We start from the raw sequence: 20128 nt of genomic DNA on the forward strand, positions 1-20128 counted from the left end.
AGGCAAACCTGTGTGAAGAGCCCGAGTGTCCCCATGATAGTGGCTGAGATGGGCAAGCTGGTATTGGGTGACCTGGCTGAGGATATCTGAAGCTTTGGTGCTTCCCAGTCCCATGTGTTGGTCAATCCACTTTATAAGCCCTGTACGCTTCCCCCACTAAATATTGCATGGGACTAGTTCTGCTAGTGCAGTGCTTTGAGGTGTAATGATGAAAGACACCATATAAAAGCTAGGAATTACACCATTTATTTTGTCAAGGAAAGGAAAAGAAAAACAAGCCACCAAAGAAAAAGCCAAGGAAATATAGTGATAGATCTCCCTGCAGCAGATGTAAATCAGCATAGCTCCATTGTCTTCAAAGACTAGTAGCAGCTGTTGAGCACAGTTATGCCACTTTACACCAGCTGAGGATCTACACTGGACAACTTTAAATATTGAATCTCAATGTTTTTGAGATAGTAAATGCGCAAAAGAAGAGAAGAGATTTGTATCTGATGTTAGTGGTACAGCTAATGTGTCTGGCTTTAAATGAATTACAATCCAAGAACTGCAAGCTGTAGCATTTTCTCCTGCTGTTTTGGACACTCTCCCATCCCTGTGGTGATTGATGCTGTGCTGGAAAACAAGTATGCAAGGAATTTGTTTGGTATGCTCCTGAGTTCATATGTCTTCATTGTAGGTAGTCCATATTGTGTCACGCTGTCCTTGAAAACCCTGCAAAAGAGCTTACAATTAAATTTGAGACTGTGAAGCTGAAACACAACTGTCAGGTGCCAGATGGCATTTTGGAACAGAAGGATTTATTCTAGTTTACAAACAACAAAAGAAAAACTTTGCTGAGCTTTTGCAAACTCCCCTGTGCAAGGAGAATATGAGGGTGGGAAGGGAGGGGAACAGCCTACAAAACACAAGTGACCTCCCCAGGGGTCAGGGCTCACCCAGGCAGGTTGATGGATTGGCAGGTCCACATGATGTACTTTGGGGTCAGAGATGTTTTCCCTGTTTCTTGAGGTCTGGTTTCTGTGGCTCCTTTAGGTGCATAGCCCCGGAGGAGCACCAAACCTGCTTTAGCTGGCCTGAAACCACACCGTGCACTCCAAAGGTGCTGCAGCTGAAAGTCCCACATCGTATTTAGTGCTACTAAACATGCTCAGCTCCTATGGGAACCAGGCACTCACAGAGGAGCAAACTAAACGGGGGACACAGGGTTCTCTGAGCAGTGCCCCTGCATGTCTCTGCAGTGGGGAGCAGAGCCACAGGGCTCCCGAGGACCAGCCAAGTGACTACCCCGTGTTCCCCTGCTCTTGGGTATGGCAGCTTCAGGCACCATTTCCAAGGTCAAAGTCAATTATGCTAACACAGCTCCCCTGTCAGCAGTTCTTATTTATGTATTTGCTTGCTTTCTCCAAGCATGCAGAACAAGTGCCATCATCTGCTTCCCCCCTCCCCATCCCTCTGTGGGTTTATGCCAGGGATCTGTGGCCATCCCCATGGTGGCTCCCATGGTGCTGGTGTGATGCTTCACCGAGGAGCCCTCTAGGGTGCTGGTTTGCTTTATCTGTCCATGGTCAAAGCACAAGCTCCTGGGTGTGTCAGTGGGCTGATATGTATGAGGTTCCCTGTGTGTCCATGCTGGTTTCAATTGGGAATTGCTCCTGTCTGGCAGAGTCTGAGCCGCTGGTAAACTTCAGCCCTTGCAGATTTTGCTGCAATGTAAAGAGTCAGTCATTCAGAGACACATGGGAAGAAGAGGGGAAAAGAAGAGAAGTTTTGTAAATCCTCTAGTCCCCTGAAACTTTGCTGTGTTCCAGTGACATTTCCTAAGTGATTAAAAAGAAAAAAAAATCCCTGAGAAAGATGAGGATCATCAAATCAAAGCAATTTAGCACATCGTGACAAGAAAGATTAGCCCTGCCCAATGTTCATCTTGGTTGAAAATGATTTAAATAAAGCTATAAATCTTCTGGAAATTATGCAACATTTTGTGTCAGCTGGAAACTCCTGCCTAAATCTGTGTGTATAAAAGCCAGGAATTAAACTCACGTGTCATGGACATCACTTTACTTTGTAAGTGACCCATTTGAGACGTTCATTTCCATACAAACAGAGCAGGGAGGCAGCTGCTCATCAGACTTTACCTGACCTGTTGTCACCACTGCAGCTTTGCTGCCCTGGTCTCATCCTGTGGCTCCTCTGATGGGCTGGAGCAGGGGGACAGCCCATGGCCCTGGGCAGCTGCTTTCCAATGGGACTGATGAGTATCATCTTTGTCCAGAGCACGCAGGGGTTAGGATGTGCTGGTGTGCCATAATCAGTCAGAGCAGCAGCAGGCCCGGCTTAAATTCAGACTGGAACCCCTGGGATGATTAACCACATCCCACAGCTGCAAAAGGACCACTGTGAGGTCTGGGAGATTAACACCTCCTGTGCACTCCCTGCGTCCCAGGGAGAAGAAAAGGTTTAGGCTTGCCCTAGAATAAGACTTTCAGACCTCTTGCTTTTGTAAAGCAGATTGCAGCCACAGCAGCCTGCTGATCATCTTCCATCATCTTCACTGGCAGACTGCAGAGAGAGGTGGTGTCTTGTCCTGGCCCAGTAGAGAAAAAAAGAGGAAAGGAATTTGGACAGGCAAGTCTTACCGCGTGTGCCCAGAGCTCATTTTTAATACTTGTAACTATCCCTTTCAGTCTAATGTATGGTATAATCCTCCATGTGAATTGTGACTTGATATTCATCACATCATGGCTCTGTCTGTCCCACAGTTGCATGAATACATAAATGCAGCCAGAGTAGAGACACAATACTGCTACTTTTCCCACTAAGAGCGCTGACATAAGCTCATTTGGAAGTGCGTGTTGTCCCAGCTGGGGGGTTTAATGTTCCCACTGGGTTTTCCTTTAATATAAAATGACATCTGAGATGAGACAGAAGATCCTCCAGTCCCTCCATATGTCCCAGAGAAGGAGCTGCTCAAATACCAGTGTTCCCATGGCCACATAACTGCACTGTGCTCCTACGACCGTATATCTGCATGCTACCACACAGCTGATCTTTCTCTGCTGAGGGTGCAATGGCTGTCTGTGATTGACTGTAGCCAGAGAGGGTAATTTTGGCTGCTGCTTCTTTTTTACTTTTTAATTGATTTTATTACCCTTCCCTGTTGGAGAGCTGCCATTCTGGATGCAGATCATCATTATTTCATGTCAATCAAGTGACCCTAGCAAACAGCAAACTGCTTCTTCAACATCTACTAAAAGGTTACTCCCGGCAAAGGCAGGGATGGAGCAGGTTAATTATGAAAATACAAGGTTTTGTAGATTAATTCACATTTTTTCTCAGCTTTTCAGCTCCAGCTGGATAGTACCAGTCTTCTTTTCCAGAGTGTGGGGACCTGTGCAGAAGGGAGATGAGAGAAAGCGGGGGAACAACTGTCACCCTAGAACAGGTCTCAGCACCATCTTGGATCTGCACCCCCAGAAAGGGAGATGACTGACATGCCAGTTTGGATGGGACAGGCAATAACCTGTTTGTCCTGTGTCCCACTTTGCAGCTCGCTTGCCTGACGTGGTGGACAAGGCACAGGAAAGCACCTGCCATTGACCTGAAGGATTACAAGAGTGGAGCAGCACAGACCAACCCAGCCAGTGGAGAGAGTGACTTGGTGGAAAGTGCAGATTCCGGCGATAAGCAGGAGGCAGGTAGGGACACTCTGAACAAGCACAATCATCCGCCTGTGAGTGCACAGCCAAGATCTCACTCAAGTCCCTCTAAAGCTCATGGCAGGCCATCTGTTGCATTCACTGGAAGTGGGACATGTTTTTATGGTATAGCAGTTATAAGGATGTGACAAATTAAAGTGTTGCGGTTCTTGGTCCTCTCAATGTCTCTTCTAGCATTTACCTTCATGTTGCAACCCTCTGAATGGCTCAGAAGAGCTGCCATTCCTAAAAAAAAAAAACCCCAAACCCACCATCCAGTAGAAAGATTTTTCCCTCTTCCTCCCTAGACCAAGTTATTTACCTGTGCAAACTACCCCATCCCAGTCATGCCCAAGTCACAGTGTTATTTTAGCATTTCAGGCCTTCACACTCAACGGTGTGCTGGACTCCTTAAACAGGAGCCAGTGGCCACCTACGAGCAGCCCTTGGCAGGGTGGAGGTCTGTGCTGCTGGGACACTGCTCCTTGACCCGTTGACACTGGGGCCTTGTGCCATGACACTGCATTTGTCTGTCTCATCAAGATGCTCTTGGGGAGCTCAACAGCACTACTGCAGGCATAACCAAAGCACCAGGTCCGACTAGCACCACAAAAGTTGTGGCAGGCTCTCCAATTTCAACTTTCAGCACATAAAAGTGGCATTTCTTCCTGTCCTCATCATTCCTAGGGAGACAACCCCCTTGTGTATGTGCTAGAAATGCCTCCTCCTTACCCCTGTGTAGGCTCTGCTGGACAAACTCACCCAGTGATGCTGTAACTTACTGTATCAAAATAGCATCGTGGTCCGAAGGGACAATGAGACACTAGGAGCAGATGTGCACTTCGTGGATGCCCTAGGATAAAACTACAAGCCACAGCTTTCTCATTTCCATTATGCCAATAATATCTTTTATCTTCCCTTAGGATATAAACTACGGTTAAAACTCAGACCCAGATTGCTTAAATAGCTATACGTCCTCCCAAGGGTATTTAGTAAGAAAGAAGGCAAAGAGTCAAATGAACTCAAAGAGGTGTCAGGAGACAGAACAGTAGCAGGAGATGCTACACAGGCAAGTTCTTTTCAGAGTGGACAGAGGTTTATCCTGCAAATCCATTCAAAAATGCAGCTTTCTGGTTTTGAGCTTAACCTTCCAAGGTTACAGAGCAGAAATCTCAGAAGAAAGGCACATACACAAGATTTCTTCACTCCCTTCTTTTGCTGGTGAGCCCAAATGACACTGGTACCAATTACAGCCAATCTAAACAGAAATGAACAACTAAAGAAATCTCCTAGTACTTTTTTCTTGACCCAGTGGAGTGAGTTTGGGTTTAAGATGACTGCAGCCATTCAGTGCTATTTATTATTTCTTATCAATTCCTAGCTCGCTTAACTAGCTCGGATTCTTATAAACAAGTGTCTTGGTATTTTGGTAATTAGCAGTGATGGGAAAGGAAATGTGAAACACAGCAGCTGACAGTTTAATGAGGTTTCTTTTCCCAGGTAACACCTTTTTCAAGGCCTTATGACATTCTGCATTTCAAAAAAAGTTTATATTTGGAGAGAACAGGCAGTGAAATACACACGGTGCAGCGCTGACAATTAAAGCACATACTTCTCCCGGCATGTCACGTGTAATGAATAAGCCAGGATGTCTCTAAATGGACCATCATGCTGTCAGGAATTTGTGAAAGTGGATAGAAGCTGGGTCAGGGAGGAGGGGGAAGAGGTCTGTTAATTAACTAATGAACGATTGGTGTTGCAATCAACTGACTGTAATCAGGCTGTGCTGTATATGGTTGAGCCAGAGAGTTCTCTTTACCCTTCCCTTCCCATCTCATCTCCCATCATCATCTGGCATCTCCCATCCAAGACGCATCCCAAACCCCACTCCAGATTGGTCAGTGCACCTCCCAGCTAGTGGAAGGAGGGAGGGAAGAGTCCCAGCTATTGGATAACACCCAGTTTTGTTCCATCTCTCACAGCAGGCAACCGTCCCTGCTGGAAGATGCTGTACTTGTGGTTCTGCGGTCTGCCCACTGGCCCCAAGCCCACCCTGTCCCAGGAGGAGAGAGCTGCTCTGGAGCAGAAACTCACCAGCATCGAGGAAAAGCACCCGTGGAAGACTGTTTGCAATATTAATGCTATTCTCCTGCTGACCATTAATGTCTTCCTGTGGGCATACTTCGGCTGAGGTAGAGTTGGGCAGTCCGTGGCTTTGGTTTCTCTCAGAGGTCCTCATCTTCATGTCCAAACTGGAACCATGCAGTGACAGAGACCCTTGTGGTGGTTCCCAGAGGTGCCAGCACACCTTGGTGCAGCCCTTCCCTGGAGGCACTGCTTGCTGGAAATGACTGCAGGGCTCAGTTTCTCTGTAACATAAGATGTGACCAAGATTCAACACATCCAGGATGCAGGAGGTGTGTGGGACAGCACGTGCGTCAAATCAGAAGGCTTGAGGTCAATTTTAAAGGTAAAGCTAAGCCAAACAAGGAGCAAAGGCTTTGGAAAGCCCAGCTGTGGCATGGCCGAGTCCTTGCTCCCTTCATGCACCAGCTCAGGGCTGATTTTGCACTGCTGCAGTTAGGGAAGGACTTCTGATTTACACTGGTGTGGGGAGCCTTCCACCTTCCCCGAGCCCCTTCACCCTGCACACTCTGCCATGTGATTGTGGGTCTGACAACAGCCTGAGCCTGTTTACTCATCCGGCCACTCCTGCCCCTTGACAGCATTGCCAGCAATAAAGGTGCCTCAGTAACAAAGCCAGTTCTGACTTTGGGTTATTGTGGTTATATATACTGCACTGATGCACAAAGGTCTCCCTGGGACCACAGTGACCTGGCTGTGGTAGGGAAAAGAAATATCCAGCAAGGCTGGACCTTGCTTCCTTGAGCAAGTCCAGGCTTCTCTGACCCATCTGGATACTGTCATATAATGTGTCATGGCCATAACTTTTTTAACCACCTCCAGAGGAACAGAGAGCAGTACCCCCTGTTAATATCTTTGTCTGGTGGTTAGGATGCTCACCTGGAGAAGGCTAAAAATGCCCACAGGGATGTGACCCTCCACTCCAGCATCCAAGGGGCACGTCCAAGCCACCAGGCATGGGCTGGGCAGGGAGATGAGGGCATGCAGAGAAGTAGAGCGCTGTAAAGATGAAGAAAATGAGTCGTGATCCAGCAAGGAGAGGGGAAAAAAAGCTCTGTGCCCACCTGGATACATGGTTCCTCTGTTCATCATCAATTTGGATGGAGAGAACTGAATAAGCCATGCAGGATGGGGTCTGTGCTGTGCTCATGCAGGTCAATGCAAGCATTTTCTAAGAGGTAAAAATAGATTTCCTTTGAATAAGGGAGATCTCAGCCCCATCAGTCACCTGTGCATCCCCACGGGAAGAGGCATATGATGCAGAGCTTGCCTTGCCTTTCCACTACTCAGTTTTGAGCAGGTGGTGCCCAGATCAGAGGGTGCCTCAACACATTTGGAGGAAATCAAGTTACCAGCTGTGATTAATAGCTGGTAAATGTCTAATCATAACGGACACGTTCCTAATGCATTTAGCAATACCAGGGCTCCTGCCTCCTTGCCTGGAGCAGCAAGGTGCTGAGTGCTCCTGAGCCACAGAGCCCCTCTGCAGCACTTAGCTCAATGGCTTTATTGGCTTGCTTTGGACCACACATCCGCTAAGGCCATGCAGAGAGCAACGCAGAGCAGGATGAGGAATACCAGGGCAGGGTTTAAAATGTTTGAGGTTATTCTTTTCCCCCTAGAAAATTTCAGTTTTGTGGAGAACAGAACTGAAAGTTTCTGAGCCTTTTTTTTCCTTTTTAATGACACAAATAGCTTTGATCTGTAGTTATATGACCCTGACCCATCTCACCCCAAGGACCCTGGAAGACAATGTTTCCATTAGAGTGATGGTGTCTATGTCAGTTAAAGCTTTAAGAGATGTGACCGCATCTCTGAGCTCGGCCCACAGAAGGAATAGAGACATCCGCACTGCCAGATGCAGCCAGCTGTGCGCCCACAGGAGAAACACATTTCATTAGGAATTTGATTTGACTTACTACGCTGCTTGAAACCACTAAATTGAAATGAAAGATAAAAGAATGATTGGGGAGGAGGAGGATGCTGAAACAGTTTACTGAAAGAAACTGAAGTCCCCTCAAAAACATCTTGACCTTTCTTTGTATTATCTAGGAAAACACCATATTTAGCTGGAGAAAAAATAAAACCAAACCAAAAAAAGGTTATGTTTTTCCTTCTGGTTGAAGATTGGGGATGGGGGGAGTTTCCTTTTCCTGTTTTTTCTCATTTTAATGCCCCTGCTCCTCCTTTTTCTTCTACTCTCATTCCCTCTGCCTACATCCATGTATAGCTCTTCCCCTACACCTCCCTCCACCCCAACCTTGATAATTTCCAGTTTATGCTACATCTCCCCATGGGTCACATTTGAACACACAGAGTCCTTCCTGCAGCAAGCAGGACCATGCTCACCCCGGCAGCTCCCCATTAGCCTCACACCTGTGTGCTAAGGAGCTGCAGGGATGGGGACAAGGGCAGGGACAGGATAGGGTGGGGTGGGATGATTCCTGGCTCCCTACTGGTGCAGGGTGATGCTGTGGCAGAGTGCAGTGAGCGTGCAGCTCTTTGCACCATCACTGATATGCTCTGAGGGTTATAAGAGGGAAACTCCAACAGAGGTTCTGCAGGTGGAGCGATTACAAGCTCCAAATACAGCACTCTTTTCCTAACAGGGATGATCAAGATCAAAAACCAAGGCCCATGACAGTCACATGCAGCATCCGTGAAGAGCTTTATCTATCTCCTAATGCACGGTGCATGCAGTGATGCAGGGGTACTTTCTAAACCTGTGTCAGAAGACACACAAGTGCTGAAATGCCTCTGGCAGGCTTTGGAGGAACCTTTATAGAGATACATGAGGTGAGACAAGTGCAGACCCTGAGCAAAAGCACACATCAAACACCCGGTGCTGCAGGTGTTGCTCTGTGATAGCAGCAGCTTCTCACTAGCACTGCTCAGCCTGCACCATGAGGGCAGAGCTCCCAAGGGAACAAGGATCCAATCCAGCCATAGCCCCACAAGCAAGGAATGAGCAAATTCCTGGGGTCCAGGAGGGCTTTTAGCAGTGCCATAAGGAAATGCAAGTGAGAAGTCAGAGCCCAGCAGATCTGGGGCTATGGTGAGACAGATTTACTTACCCAACAGTGGATGTGTTGGGCTGCAGTGCAGCCTTGGTGTTGGGCTCCTCACTGGACAGTAGCTTGTCATCACCCCAGGAGCATGACCCAGCCTCGCTCCTCACAGCGCGGGATGAGTTGCAATATCCTAGCAAGAACACATCGCTTTCAGAGCTGTAACCAATATACAAGTCCATTGGCAGCAGATGTTATTAATGATGCCAATACACATTTTCTTATTAATCTTCCATACTAGGTTTGTGTCTATCTGCAAATGATTATCATTCATTTTCCTGACAAATCTATCAAGATCATTTATTACTGTTCAGCAAAGGATCTTCTTTTAAACAAAGATTAATAACGTTGCATTTTATCTGGCTGGCTGAGCCAAAGGAAATGAAATTAACAATGAACCCTACAAACATGTCATCACTTTAATTTACCGGAAAATACTTAAAAACGTTATTTAAAAGAATATACGCTGTGGTGGGCACAGCTTATTATAAAGAAAAGAAAAGAAACCACATGCATTTTAGCAGAGTGGAGAATAAGTTAGCAAACAGGGCACCATGTTTCCTCTGGTTCCTCGCACTTGTTTTCTGGCAGAAGGAGGGAGCAGGTCCCACAGCCTCTTGTCATGTGCAGACAAGCACCTGCCCAGGTGAATCATGGCTGATACTCACTGTTCTTGGATTAAAGTGGCTGCTATGTGGGATCACAAGCTCTCATCCCTGCATGCAGAGAAAGAGAGCTTTATAATCATGGAAAGGCAAAAGAAGGGATAAAGCCAAAAGGAAATGGCAAAGGACAAAATATAGCAGGAAACTTCACTGGGGTAAAGCTTATGGAGCTCTGAGAGAGAGGAGAGCACATATGGGCTGTCAGAGTCCCAGCATCTGCTGCACTTTTGGTCCCAAGGAAGAAAACAAACTCAGTAAATTTTCACTTTTTAGATTCCTTTCTTCTGCACTCTCTTTCCCCTTCCCTTCCTTTCTATTCCTTTCTCTTCCTTTTCTTTCCCTTCCCTTCCCTTCCCTGCCCTGCCCTTCTATTCCCTTCCCTTGAGTAAACTAACAATAAACAATAAATATACATCAAAGAGCATATCAGAACCCCCCCTCTCCTTTTACTGCCAATAGTAATGCAAAACCTTAAAATTATCTTTGCCTTTGCATTGCTTTGTTCATACCCATGAATTTACATTTTGAGCCCTGTTTTTGTGCAGGTACCCACCACTGTGTCTTCACAGGACTTTCCCCATGTGCCTGGCTCTGGGCTGTGACATCTCCAGCAATGGGAATCCCACCACTCCCCTCCACAGCCTTGTGCCGGGGGTGTTTTCCCCTGATCCCAAACACTGAAGCTCACTTCTCCATTTCTCAGCGTACAGTGCTTCCAACACCAGCACATCACTCCTCTTCCTTGCCGGGAGGGAAAGGAGAAGGTTGCTTAAAACAATTTTGCATTACATAGTCGAGAAGCGTTTCTCCTGCAGATAATAGAGTCAACTTCTTACCTGCAGTGGATTCATCTTGTCTTTCCCAGATACCAGGTTAGGAGCAATGTTTTAAGCCCCAGACTAAAGAAAATAACCCTGCTAACCTTGAGCTGTAGCAGTTTCAAAATGCTGACGTATCGTCAAGAGGATTTCCAAGCGTGCATTTGTGTACCTCTGCAGAGCAGCAAAACCACATGCACTGAATTGGCTGGTATTTAACCATACATTGCATTGCCACCTAACAAAGTCTTCCTTTTAATTAAAAAGCCATCAACATAGCCTAAGTCTTGAAAAGTTTATAACAAATAAGAAAAGCCTGAATATACCCCAAAGCAGGGTTTGGCTTCTCTGCGGATTAAAAAGTAGTATCTTAATAAGAGAAGCAAGTTGCCCATCTGTTAAGCTGAAGCCGTATCTCCGGTTACTTTGGGGATACTCTGTAGTTCAAGAAGTGGCAAGAGATCAGGCTGCGTGTCCAGGCCATACGTACTAAAGCAGGACCAGCCTCCGAGCTTCTGGAAGATTAATCTTCTACTTTGACCTAGCATTTACTGATAGAACTTGTGATCTTTGACTGAGCCTATTTCTTTATCAAACTGCCGTATTTCTTTTAGCACAAGTGTCAATCCTGGCATAAAGACTGCAAGCTAAGAAACCAGTTTGTGGTTAAGGTGCTCTAAAAGCTCAAGACTCATTATGTATATATACATATATATATATATATATATGATACAAAACCGATGGTATATTGAAAAATGTGGGATCTGAGCATGACATGAGTGGTATGGTATATATATACAGCATCTGCTCCTTATTTCTAGTGTGACTGCATCTTGCTCTGGCTTTCAACTGCTGGATTTGATCAAGCCTTTTCTGTTACATTAAGAAGTTGTCTGTCACGAACTTATACCATATACATAAAAATCACAGCGCCTGCAGAGAAACAGGGCTTTATAACCATGGAAAGGCAAAAAAGGGATAAAGGCAAAAGGAAGTGGCAAAGGACAAAATATAGTGGGTGTGAAAACCAAATTCAAGCCCCTCATCTTATGGTCCTGTGTATACATTTATTGGGGTACGTTTACTTTCCCTGTTTAAGACTAGAAAAATGCTCCAGGAGGAGTCTGTTGGTGCTGCCCGTCGTTGCCCCAGGTTCCACCACACATGATGCTGCTTTTTCCCACGTGTACCCTGACCCTCAGAGCCATGCATTTTCTCCACTTTTCTGTGATCCAATGAGTCTTGAAACTCCTACAGGAGAGATGGAGAATGCTTCTGTCCCAGAACAGCCCCTCAACCCAAGAACTGCACTCTTCAGAGTCTGTTAGAGGTTTAAAGTCCTTCAAGGGAAGCAGGGAAGTCTGTGGCCATCCAATGGCTCTTTAATTCCTGACCTGAGATCCCATATAACTGGAGCTGTCTCCATGCCTTCTTTCCCCTTGTCTCAAATGCAATTTCCAACACCTCCACCACAGTACACAGGGGATGTTATCTAAGCATGTGCCATCTGGTCAAAGGCTGGCACCAAGGTATCGCTGTGCCATTCAAGCACAGCCCAAGATTTCCTAAGCAAAAACTGAAATACCATGCAGTGCAGTATTACAGATAAGCTCTCCAAGCAAGACCAGATGGCACCACCATGCCAAGGACAACAAACAGATATTAGGTTGTCAGAGTACAAACCAAAGTCAGCCTGAGCTGCTGAGCTCGTGCCACCTCCGTGTCTGGTTGCGAGGGATGAGAAAGAAGCTGTCCCACAGGACACTGCAGGAACGCTCCTGGAAAGGGCACCTGCGAGCCACAGGGTATCCCCCGAGGAGCCCAGTGCCATGTACTGTGAACAGCACACACGTGTGTAACAGTACACACATGTATGCAAAACGTAAGACCAACTGCACTTGCAACACTCAGTTAGTGCTCCATGGTGTGGTTTCTCTACTAGACTACTATCAGGTTGGGTTGACGGCACTCCTGGGCTGGAGATCATCACAGGCAACTCCTCTGTCTGCTTTCTGGTTTAGGCTGGCACAGCAAGCTTTATTTGTGTGTGTGTGTGTGTATGTGTGAGGGGGAAGGACCAGGGTAACCATTTTAAGAACCCCCTAATTTTTGCTGCATACGTTCAGAACAGGAATGTTGTTCAAAACATTCAGCTGTGACTCGTTGCTGCAGCTTCCACAAAAGCAGCATCCGATTTAATATGTGAGGCTCATAACCAGCTCAGGCAGTGCAATAGTTCACATCAGTTTGAAGAAAAAAAACCCTGCTGGAAGCACAGGCAAGTAGCAGTGTCAATTTTTCATTAACCTACAGCCACTGTCTCTGTAGACTTACAGCTATAAGTAAGATTACTGTTATAATTTCTTCTGGTCCCTAAGGGGAGGGAAAAAAACTTCCCAAAACTTTTAAGGTCATTAAACCCCCTCCTCCCCCCTTTACATTGGAGGTAGTTTCAGTTTACTTTCATATTTCAAAATCAAATCTTAGCTTCAGCCCCACATCAAAGCAGAAATGTCAGTTGCTTTGTTTCTACATCTTCCATGAAAGAAGTTCCAGCTTATACATGAGCTGAATGCCAAGTAAATAGATTTTCCCGGGGAACAAAGGCAGCTTTCTTGTTTGTTTTAAACGTATGTAAATAGAGTCCCAGGAGCTGAGCTGCCTGTCACTTCCACCAGGTTTACACTCATGTCACTCCAGCCGGTTATTTCTGACTGACCTTAGGTCAGCACTGCAGAAGTTCCCCTCCTAACTCCTCCACACACTCGTATCAAGGAGCCACTCCAGCCCTTTCCCTCCACCCTCATACGCAGCAAAGGGGAAACAACTTCATATGCATCCTTTTTTTTGGCTATTTTTTCATTCCTTCTTTCCTTCTTCAGCTCTAGTTACAGAATCACAGAAATACTCTGGTCCTCTGCCACAGCCATCAAGATGGCTCTGAAAAGCTTTCGACAGATCAGAACAGTATCTGACAATATACAGCTACTATCAGTAAGGCATCAGGGCTGTGTTCCTACACACTAGCGTATTAAAGACTGATGTACCTACTGGTTCATGGTAGCAAGAGGCAGGGAAGAAACAGGAATGGATTGGTAAGAAAAATGGCAGGAGGGCACCATCAGTCTTGAGTTTTCTCTTTTCAGTATCAGGCATTTCAACAGTGGAGAGTCATTTTCCACAAAGCCAGAAGACAACAAACAGAAGCACAATCCCTTCACATGCTCATCTTCTAGTACTCGCGTTCCTTTTTCATATAAAAGAGCAAAACAGTGCAAAATTAAGAGCATGTAATGCCTGTCATTTCCAAATAGCTTGGGTTATATCTCAATCTTCAGCACTTGTTTGGGGTGTAATACCGGGTAGCACTGAGGGATGCATCACTTCACAGGCTACACATAAGCTGCAATTAAGGAAAATCCGCAAGTACATGAGAAACCTCAGTTTTGATTGGCCAAGTCACCATAACTTATTGATAATTCAAATCACTTGAGTATTATTCAGTGTTTTCTTCTCCCTGCTTTTTTCATCTCTTGACAAGTTTACAAAGAAAAGAATGGAGCAGAGCTTAGCTGCATTACATCCAATATGCTGCCTACACAAACGCCAGAGAAGCTAAATGAACCCCAGAACATATGGCACTCTGCTGACAGGGCTCAGAAACTGGTTCTGCATGAGCAACAAGGAACATCTTGAAACGCACAAGACATATGTGTTTTAGGAAGAAGATTGAAGTGTTTCATAATAAAACAGGACAAAGTGAAATACAAGTGCTGTATAAAATTTTAATTAAAAACTGGTTTTACCCCTCAACGTGAATATACAATATGTTTCCCAGATGGATTTCATATTTAAGTATTATCCAAACCAAAAACGTAAACGAGACAAATAAAGCCTTCAAAAATGGCACAGAGGCTAAAACGTATGTAAACACTAGATGACTGTGGTGAAAACAAGGCAGGCAGGGAAAGCAACCTCTTAGCAAACGTTTACTACTGGAGTACTGAATCAACCAGTTCATACAACTATAGTAACAACACAATTAGCTAACCGTTCAAAAATTCAAGTCAGTGTAACAATACAAACATAAGCATTAGATTTCACCCCCATTCAGCAATGTAAATAGTGCTTTTGTTACTTCAAAGTTTCACAGGTTATTTTACACACTGATAATTCATGGTATACAAATGCATAATTCGTGGTACGCCACGCATCAAACCACTCTCAAAGCCCTCAGCCTCGCACCCCACCTCTGTGTGAAGCTCTGTCAATGGCGTCAGCTCTGCAGGGCTACACAAATGCCTGGCCACAGGACAGTATTTTTGTGCTGTACCCTCAGGATCAGTCAATCCTTACGAACCACGAGGGATGTTGTTTTTCAGCAGCAAACTCCTTTCCCTGAAGAGGTGAGAAGAAGGTTCTGATCACCACTTCTCGGAATACAGAGAGCTCTCTGCTAGGTCAGAAGCAATCACCCAGGGTTGAATGGAAATACACATGAAGAAAAAGCACAATCTCCAAACTGATCGAGCAGACAGAAAGATTACAGTTCCTTTATGTTGCCATCCTGACAAATTAACACTGCACTTCAGAGAATTTCTCACTCAAGACAAACAGGGAACAAACTGCAAGTCTTTGGCAAGCCAACACTGATAAGAAGAGCTACAGCTTCATCTTTTAAGGGCTTTGGTTGATGATGTTTTGAATTCCATGGAGAAAGCAATAGAAACCAATGCACAAGTGGGGCTTGTGCACTGTATAATAGAAATAGGTGTTCTTGATCACTTCCCACCACATTGGTTTATTTGTTGAAACCAAAAGGAACTGGGCAAAGACCGGTTCTCTGCTGTTACCAGAGCCCATCACCTAAACCAGACATCATTTCTGTCAGTGAGGTAGCTCATCAAGATCGTCCACAGAAGTACTCTTTTAGCTTCAATTGTTTTCACCAGAATCAAGAAGCCAAGTTTCACTGATTTGAAAGTTCCCTCAAATTCCTTTACTACTAAACAAATCTCTTGAGATACGTACTCTCAGCATCCTCATCCTGATAACAATCATTCCATAACCACTGAAGTAATTAACACCACGGTAGGCTTTCCCATGACCCAGAGATTCCACATTACCAGATTTATACAGTTAAGTGACCACTGCTAAAAGGTGAAGAATTTTGTTGCATAGTTCAGCATTTCAGAAAAGACTTTGAAGCTTAAAAGCCAGGAAGAGTAGAATTAGTTAATAAGCTATTCCTTGCACATGGACTGAAAAGGAATCTCTATTCCTTCCAACTTACTTTCTCTGACAAACCCATGGCACACCACACAAACTTTTCCACTGTCAAGTTGCACACATCATTGCACCCTTTGCTCCTGGGGAGAGGATGAGAACAAACGATGTGATAGATGTTAATAGTGCTGATTAGTACACACAGCAGACAGCACCGAGACATCAGGATGACAAAAAAATGATTTGTATTAAAAAAGAAAAGATATCAGGAGAACAATCAGTCTGAGTATGATGAACCCAGATCATGCAGGAGACAGAAGCTGAGTAGGATACCAACTGTAAAAATTAGCGCCTAAAAGCACATGTAGTAAAGTACTTCATTATCTTTTTCAGCCGTCTCTTAGACTTAATAGATTTCTATCTTGATAAGATTAACACTTGCTTAATAACTGCCTAATTAAAACATAATAAAACTGAGAAAATTAAAATAAAGCCTCTTTAGTAACCTGGAGATGAGATGGGACTTTTCAGCCAGGCTCCCACAGAATAATTTCTGTAACATTCACCTCAGGATCCCAAAGCACTTCACAGTCATTTAATTAAGCTTCAACAGAGCACAAACTCCCCATTTTACAGCTGAGGTAACAATGAGAGGGAGTTTGGAAAAGACTCTTTAATACTGAACAGAGCTAAATGTTCTGTTACTTTACTGGAAACACAGATTCCCAACAACTCCAGGTAGATTTCTTTCTCCCCTCGCCGTTTTGGCAGCCTCTGAAGTAAGAGTAAAACTCAAACACGTGATGCACAATCTAAAGAAGAGTCCTCATCATCTTCCAAGCTGCTCAGATTTGGAGTATAAACACTGCTGCCTGTCTGCAGAATCATAGAATCAACTAGGTTGGGAAAGACCTTTAAGATGATCAAGTTCAACTGTTACCCCAGGACTGCCAAGATGCTCTGATGTGTTCCCATTACTCATCTTCTCCTGTGCCCAGTGGACCAATTTTAAGCTTCTCTTCTAGTTGGAAACTTAAATAAGGCAAATCATTAGAGTTTGACATTTTTGCCTTTAATCCACAACAGGTCAATGACCGAGTGATTTCCAAAGCAACTACCACTCACCAAAGGATTTGCATTTCTACTGAACACAGGCAGATAGTTTGTCTAAAGCACCCCAAGATCCTAAACTGTAACAAGTTATTTGTAGGAAAGAGGGAGTAAGTAGGAAGCAGACTCTGACTTCTTAAAATGAAAGTGATTGAAATACTGCACTGAGTGCATAAGGCAAGCAACACTGGATGCTGAATAGCATTTGGTGAGAATACTCATGGGTTATAACGACTTGGGGAGAGCAAGAGAAAGATACAGACTCTACAGAAAAACACTAATTCCCTCTTAATCTAGCCCATTATTTCTAGATTTGAGTAGGCAGCTTTCCTTTAGGAGGTAAAATGACAGGGGTGGAATTATGCCATCCCACTGTCACTAACAGACCACTTTGTGGATGGCAAAAGATAAGGAATGAGCATAGAAAAATGCTATTTAAAGATCCACTCAGGAACCTGGAAATTTGCATTTGATAGAAGGGATTTAAATTGTATTAGAAGGCAAGGTGCACTAAACAATTACAGTTTATTACTACGTTGGTTTGCTGCCTGAACCTATACTTATCACATACTGCAGCAGCAAAAGAGCAGCAGTGCTCAGTGCACTTGAGCTGCATGCATATTAATAAGAGGGTTAGCTGAGCAAACAGCGAAGGGGCCAAATGCTTCTAAAAACAAAGTGGCTTGCAGATTTTATGGACAGATCGGAGTAATTTGGGTTTTAAGTCACATTTCAGAGAAAAGTTTTCCATTAGCCAAACCAGATTTCCAGCACAGTGCTTGGAAAAGAACACTCTCTGCTGTACCACAGCATATAAGCTGTGGAACGACTCTGACCCAAGAGAGAAGCACATATCCTGCAGCAGCTGATTCAGAAAGGCATTATACACACCATCTCCCTTCGCAGCTGGAGCAGGGCCAAAGACACTCACAGTCTATTTGCTTCATTTGTTGTTGTGCTGCATATGAAGGCTTCACTGAGAATATTCATGCCGGTCAAAATTCAATATATGACACTTCTTTCTTAATTCCTATCCAGTTTTCACCTTTGATGAAAAATTTGTCATCTTTGCTGAAAACCTGAAGGTTGCCATATTACCATATGTTTCCCTTCTTTAGCTAGGGGAATCAAACAGGTACACCCCAGGCATTCCTCTGGACATCTAAAAACATTCCACTGTTTTTTCACCATGGCCTCCAACTTCCCTCATCCCCTCTTTGTGTCTTGAATTCACGGCAACTTGTGTCCTCACTCATCCATTAAAAAACCCCAAAGCCCCAGCAGTCAGGCCTTCTAACATTGAACAAACAGGGACTAAAATCTGCTGGATTGCCAGGAATGGAAGAATCAAACAGTACTTCTGTGTCAGAGAACCAGATTAGGCCAACGGCGAGCAGCCAATCTTCAGAAGTCTGGAACTTTTACTAAGCTATGACACTGGGGAGGGAAAACACGGAGAATATTGAATGAAAACTGGGATACCATAAGAAGAACAATAAATCCTATGGCTCAAACACAGAAAACTGCAACAACCTTCAGATTTCAGCAGATTCATTTTAAACCAAAAGCTTGGAAAGTATTTCTTAGAATGTGCCCTGCCTATTTAGGATCCATTTGAATATACCTACTTTCCTGAGCAGCAAGGAGAAGGAAACTTGTTCCTTTATGGACTAACATGGGGTCACAGGAACAGGCTGATGAATGAATACTAGGTACCGGTAGCACAGTACTCCATGACCACCATGCCTTCAGTGGCACACCTTGGGTAAGTTTTACTTTTCACTTCTGCAAATAAAGTGCCCTACTACTTCATAGAGTGACTCAACACTTATCCATAGCATAAGACTGTGCAACTAATGCCCTTTGAATGCACTAATGTGCTAAATGGCATCAGGGACAGGAAGTTAACAGTGTTAATCCACTCCAACTGGTTTAACAGTTACGAAGAATAGAAATGTCTATATGCAAGACACTTCCTCTGAGAGTCCCCTTTCCTGAAACAGAAGCACACAGCCTTTCAATGTGCTTTCCCACTAGCATAATTGCTCACCAACTGCTTTCTCAATTCAATTATGTTGTCTCAGCACTAAAGGATGGAAGGCAGAGTAGACCAACTTTTTGTTTATCTAGGCATGCTGGCAGGTTACAGTCATATGTTCTGCCATCTGTACTGCTAGCTTTATCCTTTATCCAATCATAACAGGTAAAATGGCATTGGTGTAACTGAATCTGTTCTCTCAGACAGAGAGGGAGACAGAACAGGCATTTGTTTTTTCCCCCCCATTCTGCAAGGAAGCAGGAGATGGACACTCTTGCCCTTTTAAAACATTCTGCTTTTCAATAGATGGGCAATTTGCCCTGGTCTGCTAATGTGGGATCTGTTCAATGCAAGGCTGTAAAGGTTCCATCTCCGGGGAAAGCATCGAACTGCTGATGAACATTTGGTGGCCTTTAGCAAAAACGATGCGCTTTCTGCCAACAGGATCCCAGCAGACTGGGAAGGACAGGCTCCAAATTAGGTGGGATTGTGATGCAGGAACTTCAGAAGGCCTCCACAGAGTATATGAGGAGCTTGCTGACTAGTTGCAGTCTTTCCCCCTCCACACTCTTTTGTTATTCATATTGGTTAAAATTACAAGTATATTGGCAAATATCATGGCTGCATTCAAGAGAAGCTGGAAGCTTTCAAATGCACAAGGTGTGTGAAGATGACCTTTCTTCAGATACAAAGGCTGCTGGGCTGGGTGGGTTTCTTTTAAAATTTGACAGTATTAGGAAATTTGTGACTAAAGGTGCTTGAAACCACTCTGAAAGCATGTCTCTAGGTCAGTATCAGAGTCTCCGAAACTAAACAATCCAAAGACAATTTTCTAGAAAACAATTCCCTTTGTCCCACGTGGGATGCTTTTAAGTCAACACTCACCTTCACCTTCCTTTTTAGACCCCCCCTCTGAACGCTAGGACGTATTGCTTTGTTAGTCAAGTCTGTTTATGTTACTAACCAGCTTTAATTATTTAGTGAGAATTGGCTGCAGCTAAAACCTGAGTTAATGTCAGACAGCAATGTCCAGCAGACCTATTACCCTTCAAATGTTTTCAAATTAGCCTTCTTTTCACAGTCTCAAAGGAGCAACACCATCTCACTTAACTGCGGAAGGGCTCAGTTGCTGGTTTTGTTTGTTTGATTTGTTGTTTGGAGGGGGGGGAAGAGGAGGAAAAGCAAGGTGAGGATCAGAGTTAATAGTTCCCTTTGGCAACCCAGGCCAAAACTCTGTTTCTTTAAACCCTGCCCAACCATAGTAACACCTTAAAAAGAGAGTACAAATATTTGTTACATAAAAATAGATTTCATAACAAATACGAACACTGCATACTGTGCATTTCCAGGTGAATTGTTA

The 20128-nt window shown here is 44.4% G+C and overlaps 1 protein-coding gene across 1 annotated transcript in view; it reads left to right on the plus strand.

Moving 5' to 3' along the window:
- The window catches only part of SLC5A9 (solute carrier family 5 (sodium/sugar cotransporter), member 9), a 23086-nt gene extending 17197 nt beyond the window's left edge, over positions 1-5889 (plus strand). Inside the window, exons 13-14 of the mRNA XM_010024403.1 lie at positions 3551-3668; positions 5684-5889. Of these exons, the coding sequence (XP_010022705.1) occupies positions 3551-3668; positions 5684-5889 (324 nt within the window). The remainder of the gene's footprint in view (positions 1-3550; positions 3669-5683) is intronic.
- Positions 5890-20128: the final 14239 nt, after the last annotated feature.

Source organism: Nestor notabilis, unplaced genomic scaffold (genome assembly GCF_000696875.1).
Source record: "Nestor notabilis isolate BGI_N333 unplaced genomic scaffold, ASM69687v1 scaffold4031, whole genome shotgun sequence".
NCBI lineage: Eukaryota > Metazoa > Chordata > Aves > Psittaciformes > Psittacidae > Nestor > Nestor notabilis.